This window comes from Gymnoscopelus microlampas, assembly GCF_963454915.1.
Source record: "Gymnoscopelus microlampas genome assembly, chromosome: 23".
NCBI classification, from domain to species: Eukaryota; Metazoa; Chordata; class Actinopteri; order Myctophiformes; family Myctophidae; genus Gymnoscopelus; species Gymnoscopelus microlampas.
The window spans coordinates 18,441,955-18,452,811 of record NC_139960.1 but is presented as its reverse complement, the minus strand read 5'-3'; the positions used below and the strand labels follow the sequence as shown (position 1 = coordinate 18,452,811).

At 41.7% G+C, this 10,857-nt stretch overlaps 1 protein-coding gene across 1 annotated transcript; it reads left to right on the top strand.

Annotated features, from left to right (window-relative positions):
* Window positions 1-3,257: 3,257 nt before the first annotated feature.
* Window positions 3,258-5,684, top strand: LOC311039577 (toll-like receptor 1; the record flags this gene model as incomplete). The annotated part of the gene is made up of 2 exons (XM_084049517.1): window positions 3,258-3,957; window positions 4,372-5,684. 2 exons carry the CDS (start codon window positions 3,258-3,260, stop codon window positions 5,682-5,684), a joined length of 2,013 nt encoding a protein of 670 aa, XP_083905643.1.
* Window positions 5,685-10,857: the final 5,173 nt, after the last annotated feature.

Sequence of the window (10,857 nt, the reverse complement as noted above, 5' to 3'; positions counted from 1 at the left end):
ATGAAACACTTCCTATACCGGGTACACCGACGCGCTGGTCCAGGCTCTTATTTTTTAGCAAAACTAAACAATAAAAGCATGGAGATCGAGGCTAATAAGGACACAATGGGCCAGTGTTCGGGGGAGGGAAGCCACGGGGCGGGGTGGGTGATATATCACTCTTATGTATTCCTAGGGGCTGGGGGTGTTGGGCGGGAGGAGTGGGACAAAGGCTCTATGTCCTCCCAGTGGGGGCTCCTCGCTGGCAGGTGAGTCAGTAGGATATAACAGCAGTGACAACACGCAAATGTGTGTGGGGAGGAATTAATTGGCAAAACGACTAAATTGGGGAGAAAAAGGGGTAAAAAGTACCCCAAAGAAATGTACATTGATGTACCTGCACTAAACCCTGAATGTATGTCAGAGCTATTATAACTGTATCAATATGAACATAATTACAGGTAGTATTACTAGCTTAATAACATGGAGCATCACACAAAAGATCACGGGTCCATTTGGTTCAGCAGTTTATAGTAAGCCTAATTAATTATAGAGTATTGGGGTCCTTGAAATAACATTTAAAAAACTGTTTGAGAACCACTGGTCTAATCCATCCCTTGCAGTCTGCGGAACAAGTGTCACCACATCATAAACCTTCCACTTCCATCAGAGACAAACTTCTCTCTGGGTTTTAGGAAGCTGGAATTGTTGTGACAGCCGCTATTTTTTTGCACAACACCGTTGTACGACGAGGTATAAAATAGGGATTACGTGGCTAACCAGACTAATAGATTTAGATAGCATATAGATTTAAAATAAATTAAATATATCCCAAAAAATGTGCTTCTTGATTATAAAAAATAAATAAAAAAGTAATGGCTAGTGTGACATGATCTCACACACACATCATATGATCTCACTCTGTCCAGTGGTAACTAAGTACTGGTATACTCGAGTACTGTGCTAAAGTAAAACTTTGAGGTACTTTTACTTCACTCGAGTGTATCCATTTTTCAATACGATATACTCTACTACATCTCAGAGGCAAATATTGTGCTTTTTACTCCACTACAATTATTTGAAAACTGTAGTTACTTTGCAGATTTAACATTACATTACCTATCAAGCTCTATTTTATACTTTGGGCTATTATGTTTTTGAAAACATTTGACACATTTTGAAAAATCTTAGTACGTTTACTTTGGTACTGTAAGTATTTTTTGATGCCAATACTTTTGTACTTGTACTGATAAACTGATAAACAGGACTTTAACCTATTAAGACCTGGAACGCATCTGTGTCACTTTAGATTTCTTTGGCTATTCAGATTTTTTTGTTCGATTTTTTTCAAAAAACTGTTAGATTTTTTTAAAGAATCGCCTCAGGTCTTAATGGGTTAACTTGTAACAGAGTACTTCTACATAGAAGTATGCTACTTTTACTTAAAGCTGCATTATGTAACTTTCCTGTTCTCCTGCGGAAGGACTGCATGTTTTCCGCCTGAGCTACTTGATCCTGTCTGCTTGCTCTGGAGAGAAATAACATTTTGACCCTCAGGTGGAAATTTGTGTCAGACCAGAAACGGGATCGTGTCAAAGGTCATCTCCAACCTAGACACAGGATCTAAATGTGTCAGTAGAAGAAGCAGGGAGACCAAATACAACCACCTCGATTGTATAAGTTCTAATCTATTGTATTAACATACTCTACCGTACAGATTGGACAAAATAACATTTTATTCACTACAATCATTTGTAGTAGGAGTACTTCTTCCACCACTGCACATGTCAAATTGTCCACTCTTGTGTGTTTAATAAAGGGACTAAAAACTGCCAGCGTTCAGCTGAAATTGGTGAAGTGAATGATTATTGTTTAATGTTATTGTAAATATTCTGCTATTTCAATATGGTTACTTACTGCAGAAATGTACAATATTGAAAACGTTAGAATAATATGCGTTTCAAATATATAGTCTGTTTTGCTGGGGGTGGAATGAGAAAAGAGTTCATGCATTTTGTAAAATGAGGTCATTGAATGTATTTAGTGTGAAAAACAATGAACGATTCCCAGTTTGATCCACATGTCGTCACTGACGGGTTGAAACCTTTTCAATTTACAAAACTGTTACTTTTCATGAAATGGAGAAAAAATAACCTGCGTTCCAATGGATACAATGTCATTTTATTTAGTCACAGGCTCTTTTTAATACTTCTCATTGGTTACATATTTATAAAACTCATAGACAAACTTAACCATTTTCAATCTACTGATTGTTTGATTGATTTTTATGAATTTAAGTCTCCAGAAGCCCAGCCCATATGGACTTACAAGACTTTTCAATTTAATTTGCCATAGACAATGAACCAACATGACAAGTCACAAACAATGATCAAACAAGTAACCAACAAAAACTTCATCTTGTGACCCTGTCATACAATGAAGTATAACGGTATTCATTTATGAAGAAACATAAAAAGATAACACATGGCGATACAAGGTTTCTGCTGGACAGTGACGATATAGACTGTTTTGCTGACTGTGCAAAGTTTTTAACAATGTGACTTCAGTTTTAACCAATGCATGCAAAGCAAAAACTGTAATGCTAAGGGAAATGGAAACAAAAACTGTCCCACATTGGAGCAGTGTGACATAATGTTACCTCAGCGCATAATGCATGCTTATCTATTGGACAGTATTTGATTATATGTGGGGGGCGTGATGTGATTCCGATTCCGTGATTCGATTGATGGACAAATATTAGTTTTATATTAAAAAATGAGAATGCCACAACGTTCTGGGCCTCTCCTTGACTGGGTGGAGATTGATGACAGGGGAACAGGTTCCGATCATAATGTATTGATACCACACCGGGGAGCAGGGACACTTCGACTCATAGACTTAGTGGACCGGGCGGAAAACCGGCAACCTTCCGATTCCGACACCGATCTACTCACTCAGCCACGGTTGGACTTTCCTACAGGTAGTGAAGTCAATGATTCTTATTTTTATTGTATTAATGACTTTATTATTTTATGCTTTATGGTTCACAGTAGTAGTAGTGTTGGCTATGCTTATGCTTACTGAAGTTGCTCTGGATTACGAGTGTCTGTGACAGTAAATGCCTAAGTTGTAAATTGTAGTGACATAAATCAGTTATTGCTGTCATGTCTTTGCTTCCTCTTTGATGCTTTATGGTCTGTGAACATGGTCTCCATGTGGAGGTGTGGTGATATAAAGAGACACAAGCAAGGCATCCTACAGAGCTTCTTGAGATCAGAATGGGAGGCTGCTCTGATCTCTGGCTGCTGCTGTTAGCTTTAGTTTTAAGATCAGTGGGGACACAAAGACCTGTGTGTGGTGCCGTCAGAGATACCAGCACTGACCTCTCCCACCGCAACCTCACCAGAGTACCTGGAAACCTGCCAAAAGAGACACGCTCCCTGGATCTGTCCTTCAACAGCCTCGCTTCCTTAGACAGAGGAGACCTGCTCAACCTGCCCGACCTCTGCTTCCTCAGCCTCAGCCACAACCGTCTAGAGTCCATCCAAGCCCAGACCTTCCAGCGTAATCCCAGGCTGCAGATACTCAACCTGTCCTCCAATGCTCTGAACGTTCTACCTGACCTGGGTGGTTTGCCTTCCCTCAGAGTCCTGGACCTGTCCGAAAATCACTATGCCTCCTACAGCCTTGGCACCAGCTATAGCAGCCTGTCCTCTCTGTCTCTGGGAAGTCCGATTGTCACGTGTATAAAGAGGCAAGACTTCTCTGCTCTGAGCTCATCTCCCCTGGAGATGCTGTATCTTGGCTCTGGAGCTGAGATGGAAGAGTACCATGTTGGTTCTTTAGCTCAGCTGACTTCACTGCGAGAGCTGACCTTGAACATGTGTTTCTGTAAAAAACCCACAGTGCTGCGAGACATCCTGAGAGATCTGCATGGCAGCAATGTGGTGAATTTGACCATAGTGAGACCAAACCTCTGTAACATTTCAGAGGCTCATCCTTTTAAGGAGCTGAAATACATGAGGAATCTGAGGAAATTTACTTTAATGGGCTTTCATGGAAAGTGCTCTGTTGTGAGCTCTGTGGTCTGCAATGTTCTGCAGTCAGCAGTTGATACTGTGTTCCTTATTGATCTATTTTTCTCCTATTACCCTCCATTTGTGATTGATATCCTGAGGTGTAAAGCAACATCTTATAACCTTAGAAACTTTGTCCTTATAAACAGTAATAGTTTTGGTGCATTTTGGCCAATATTTCACATTGATTTTAAACTTATCTCTAATTTGGAAGTGTTTAGGGTCATCAATCAAGGGATAATGATTTTTCCTTGGTCTGATTGGATACCCAGGTTGCAAAATCTCCATGTTCTCGACTTCTCTCAAAATTTCTTAGATGTCAACACAATTGGAACTCTTCAGAGCAAGTCAATTAGACATCTCATTCTACGAAGCAATCATCTAGATGATCTTCGTGCTGTTGTCCACGATATCCAAAATGTCAACAGTTTAGAGTCTCTGGACCTCAGCGCCAACAGAATCACACTGCAGGAGAAACCTTCTTGGCCTTCCAATATCACACATCTCTCGCTGAGTGAGAATCAATTAGACAACGATGTGTTTCTTTACCTCTCTCCATACTTCCTTAGTGTGGACCTGTCAAAGAATGATATAGTAAGTCTCAGCCAAGATACACTTGGGTCTCTGAAGAATCTGAAAGCCCTCTTTCTGAGCTCTAACAAGATCGCCGCATTGCCTACAAACCTCAACTTAAACCTGGAAGAGCTGCACCTGGATAACAACACCATCAACTCTCTCCACAAAGAATCCTTCACAGGACTGCCCAAACTGAAGAAACTCAAAGCAGGAAATAACCCTTTCACTTGTGACTGCAAGCTGTACTGGTTTCTGAGCACTTTCAATAAGTCACTGCTGCTGGATTGGCCTTCTGACTACACGTGTGCCTCTCCAGCCAGGCTGTCTGGAAGAGCCCTGAAAGACTTTCACCCAGGCAGATTGTCCTGCGATCCCATGATGCAGGTGGCTGTGTTTATGCCCTTGACTGTATGTGTATGTGTTGCTCTGGGACTGCTATTCCACACTGCTGGTGGAGCTTGGTACCTGCGTATGCTGCGGGTGTGGTTGATTTTTAAGCGTCGGGGTCAGAATGAGAGAGAGCGCCTCCTAGGGGCCAACTTACAGTACCACGCCTTCATCTCCTACAGTCAGAAGGACAGCTACTGGGTGGACTCCCAGCTTATACCAAACCTGGAGGGAGAGCACTTCAGCCTCTGCGTGCACGAGCGTGACTTTGTCCCCGGCCGCTGGATCATCGACAACATCGTCAACTGCGTGGAGGGGAGCTACAAGACCATCTTTGTGCTGTCTCAGAACTTTGTGAAGAGTGAATGGTGCAACTACGAGCTGTTCTTTTCTCAGCACCGGGCCCTTAGCGAGAGACAGGACTCAATGGTGTTTGTGCTGCTGGAGCCCATCCCTGTCAACTCCCTGCCCAAGAAGTTCCTGCGTCTGCAGACGCTCTTGAGGCAGCAGACCTACCTGGAGTGGCCGGCAGACGAGCAGAAGCGCAGGCTGTTCTGGAGCAGCCTCAAGGCCCTGCTGCGGCCTGCAGACAGCAATGTGCTGCTGAGGAGAGTGGCCCAGGACTTGGCTGGCCTCAGTCAACATCAGACTGGAGCTGATCAATAACTTGTCGTGTGTGTGTGTGTGTGTGTGTGTGTGTGTGTGTGTGTGTGTGTGTGTGTGTGTGTGTGTGTGCGTGCGTGCGTGCGTATGTGCGTGCGTGCGTGCGTGCGTGCGTGCGTGGTGCGTGTGTGTGTGTGTGTGATGAGCTCTGCTGTCAAAGCTTGAGCCACTCCATAATGATGTGGTGCTTTGAAAACAAAATTTGGCTTGTTGTGATTATCCATCCAAAACAATAGTGGGATGTTAATATTTGGAGAAAGCTGACATGAGACTTGTCTTAAATAATATTAATAATAAAAACAATTTGATAAATACATATATCTCATTTTATTCATAACTATGAACAAAGTGCTATGCTTACATTCTCTGTTATACCATTTCTAGTGTCCCTATTGATGGGCTAACTTTTTGACAAAAACAACCAATCTTCAAGCTCACAATGCGTCTCTAGCTAGAGACACATTGTAGATCGGTTATATTTGGCAAAGTGTGGAAGGAAAAAGGAGGGGACCTAGTATAGAGCCCTGAGGGACCCCGGTCAAGAATGTATTTCAATATATAAAGTTAACTGTGTTGAACTCATCCCTCAGTAGCGTATTTATTTTAACATTTCACTAGAGGATAAGCCCCTTGAGATGCATTATCTATTTTTTTGATTGATTGAACATTTTATTAGACAAAAATGCAAAACAGCAGGAGTACAGTCAAACACTTGGTAACCAAAAAAGTCCTTGCGGTCTTGTTTCCATTGGGGTCCTCGTTTTTGAGGGGGTTTGAACTCATAGCACACAGCAAAATGTAATGCTCTGTGGGGTAGGCTATATTCCTAAGGGACTAATGGATCTTTTACAGTGTGTAGTGTTTACACTGGTGAATGATAGCTGGTGCTCATAAAGTAAAATAAAACAGGAACAGCAGGTACAGTCCTGGAGCAACATATTGTAGCCTGCTGTAGATCTATCACTGTCCACAGTTAATGTCCAGTGACAAAGGTAAGACCAACAGTAGCCTGTTTGTTTGTCTGTGTGTGTGTGCCTGCGTAGGACAGATTTTACCCACATATGAGCAAGTCTACAAGTGTTTGGTATTAATGTCTAGTGACAAAGTTAAGACCAACAGTAGCCTGTTTGTTTGTCTGCGTGCGTAGGACAGATTTTACCCACATATGAGCAAGTTTACATGTGTTTGGTGTGGTTTAAGGTGGTCCATGCAGGTGTATTCAGCCTTATAGCCTCTGCTGGTCTATTAATAACTGCATGTTCTCTAATAGGCATCCCTCTATAGCCACTGACCTACATGAAACTATGTGCCATGGGCATCCAAGTGTATTCTGGGATTCAAACTACCACAGCTGATTTCATCATTAGTGCACCTTGTACCACAGATATCCATACAGAGGCAACATTTGGGGTCCCAGGTGTGTCTCATTAACCTCAAATTCTGTTCCTTTATAAATATTTTCCCCATCATAATGTTTTGCAGATCAGTCTGATTTTAGATCAGAGCTGACTGAGTGCATCTCAATCCACAGTGTCATGTGGATTTTTTCCAAGAATCCACGCATTTGCATTGACAAAGCATTGGCAGATTCCGCCCTTTAGGTAGAATAAAAGTGCGGTGGGAGCGCGCCCTAAGCTATGATGACTAAAACTATGACTAAATATATTGACAATTTCATCAACAAATAAAAACTAGACTAAAATGTTAGTGAGGGACTAGTGGAGAAGAGATCCAGTGAAAGACAAGTCATGCTGAAAATAGCAGATCTACAACGCGTCGTACTGCAACGTGTTGTGAGCTTGTAGATCGGCTATTTTCAGAGTGCAACCAAGTGTAAAATCAGCCATTATGACGCCATCAAGGCACCGCCAACATACAATTTAGTCGACTAAATCAACTGTAGATTTAGTCGACTAAAAATCTTATGATATTTAGTTGACTATAACTAGACTAAAAGTAAACATTTCAGGTGACTACAATATGACTAAAACTAAACAGAATTCTATTCAAAAGACTATGACTAAAACGAAATCAAAATTTGCTGTCAAAATCAACACTGCTACAGCGATGGGTTAGGTCACAGATGGGGCTACCTCCCCCCCATACCCCCCCCCCCCCCCCCCCCCCCCCCAACACTCACTTCACTACCTTGGTTATTTGTTGACATATGCTATGTATGTTACTGTATGTAGATAGACATATAGCCTACTGCTTTCTTGACCACAACATTAGGCTACTTAGATAGTTTAGAGACAGATGCTAGGTTTGATGTTTACCTGATAGACCCTATGCCATGTCTTCAGTTGAATAGGGTAATGTGTCTAAATGAGTCTGTGTTCAAATGTCTAAAGTCCTGGAGATGCAGAACTTTTCTGGTTTACATTTTAGACGGTCTAACCTTCAGTCACACTGGAAGATACTTGGAAATCAGGTGTATTTAGTGCAACATCCCCATATCTCCAGCAGAGGACTATTTGTTTACCAACATTGAGACTGCACGCACAGGTCATTGTTTCATGCAATCAATTCCATATTGTTTCGGGGTTTCAGTTCATTCAACCTCCTCTTGTGTGTTGGCTAGAGAGGCGCTTTCTAGCGAGACATGACAGAACAACACATATAAATGGAAGTGCACGTCTAATTTTCTTTGATTTTTGTTTAAAATGAACCACTCAGATCATCATAACTCCACTAGGAAGCATAGAACAGTCATCAATGATGGAAGTGTACACCCAATTTTCTCATCATTGTGGTTAGTGAGACCAAACACTTTAGAAACTCATTCTTCCAGTCCGATACTATAAAAATGATCCCTGAAAGTATAGTCTTAATGACACACTGGCTAAAATTGGCAAGACTCTTATTGAACTGTTGTTCGCACTTGTGGTCGCTCTCATTTTCTGATTATAAACTACGTATCTGTCCTAGGCATTGGACTTAATGTCAACATCACATAAAGAATGTACAAAACTCTTCGTTCTTTATTGAGCAAGTTAAGACGGTGTGCAGGTGTCTAGTTATTTAATCTGTATGCATAGGCTACTCCAACTGACACACCTGTCACAGAAATGCTATTCAAAGACTTTTGATTACCAATATATTTAACAAAAATACAATGAAACATTTCGTATTTTCAATGCACCTTTCAACAATGTCAGGGGAGATAAATCTGAATGTAATTTAATTGTTCTGAGAGGAGATTGATGACAGAGTAAATCAGATATCCATACATATCAATCTGGGAAATATAGAAAAAAGAAATGGAAGTTCAAACTTTAGATGAATGTATAAATGAGGACATTTCAAAACCTTTACATTATCATACATGAGAATCAACTTTATTGTCACATAACATGATTACAGGTCTAAATGAGTGGGTGATATAATAGTTTTTTCTATCTCTCAACTTTGCAGTCTGAGGAAGAGTTTGAATAGAATAAATGTTACAAACACAGTGTTTTGTACTAAAGAAAATGTGTAATATAAAACAATAATTAATTGGATAGGGTTAGGGTTTGGGTTAGTGTTGTGCATGACACAGATTACATGTGATCCACAATGTCCACTGCCTCCATCTAGTGTTGTTGCAGAAATATATTACCATGATTTAGCCTTTTTGACTGGGCACGCCCCCTTGCAAAGCCAGCAACCCTCCCCCTGGCCTATTACCATTTATTGGCTCCACTCACCTCACCTGTCCTCACTCACTACTCATTAGAGGCTACATTACCCTACATCTGATACTGCTTTATCTGTAACATATCTACAAGCTCACAATGCATCGCATTGTGAGCTTGTAGATCTTCTATTTTCAAAATATTATTATACATTTTGAACTTGTATTATACTTTTGGTACTTTAGGTACATTTTGATGACAATACTGACACACACTTATGGTTCTTCTGTGACACACTCGACCCGCCTCTTGACGTGACGGAGGACAGTCTCGTTGTCTCAAAGATCGGCTCACTGTGAGTAAATCCAGAGCTGCAGGACACACTACTACTCGCCATAGCTATCCAAGGAGAAGTACGAATAAAGGCAGCATTGGAGGCTTTAAAAGCCTCTTTTTAGGGCTTTTAGAGACCTTAAAATGTGTTAAGTCTGAAAACACAACACAGCCACAGATTGGAAGTTGTCCGATCTTGTCTCTTCCGTCTTGCCGCTCATCAAGCCCATGTGGTGACCGTGGATGGTGGCAAATTGATAAAATGGCCTTGGGCAGGTCTTGAAGGTGCCGTCCATATAGATCTAAAACAAAATTAAAATTTCATCAATAGACCTATATCATATTATTGCGGAAAACCCTTATTAAAAATATTCGGCCCCAGCACCTTTTGCTTCATCAAGCATTGATGATATTGTCATAGTTAAATTGTTATTTGGCACATTTCATTTGAATGACAGGACGTTTTGTGAGAGGGAGGGGTTCTAACCTTACGGCATTGGCTCAGTTTGATGAAGTTCTCTTCAGTGCCAAAGACCAGGAACCCATGCTGCCGGTTTGGAGAGGAACTGGTCCCCTCCCCAGGTCACAGCCCAATCGCCATTCAAGGCGACCTGCTGCACGGTGGGGGCATGGAGAGGATAAAACAAACCAAGCAACATAGGAAGAAAAATAAAAAGATAAAATAAAATAAAAACAAAAATAAACCAAAGTAGACAGCATCAGAGGAGACATTCATTATCAGAGCGCACTGGAGTCGGTTTCTATAACTTGTAATAATCAGGCGACTTCGTTTTGTCAAATTGTTTCTTTTTAATACCCTGTGGTGGCGACTAAATCCTCCTCCGCCGCGTGGCCATGGTCTCCAGGAGGCCTCACCACGACGATGGCTGGATCGTCCGCCTCTACATCCAGCCACCGCGTTTGCATGTAGACGTTGCACCCACGCTGGGCGCAACGCCAATAAATCTTTTCCTCCGTGGTTCTATTGCGGAGGTACCTAAAATTGGCCAAGATGAGGGCTTTCCCTCCCCGACTGTTTGCCACTTGTAGGTATGCTATTGCAAAGGTTGCAAACCACTACAACTTCTCAAATGTATCTGACGGTGAATTCTCACTGTAGAACTGAACGGAATTGACACAGCGATGGTGCAACATAAGTGGTCTAGTCCATGTCTGTCATTCAGTGAGTGGGGCTTGTCTCCTCTTGACAGGAGTATGCACTTCCT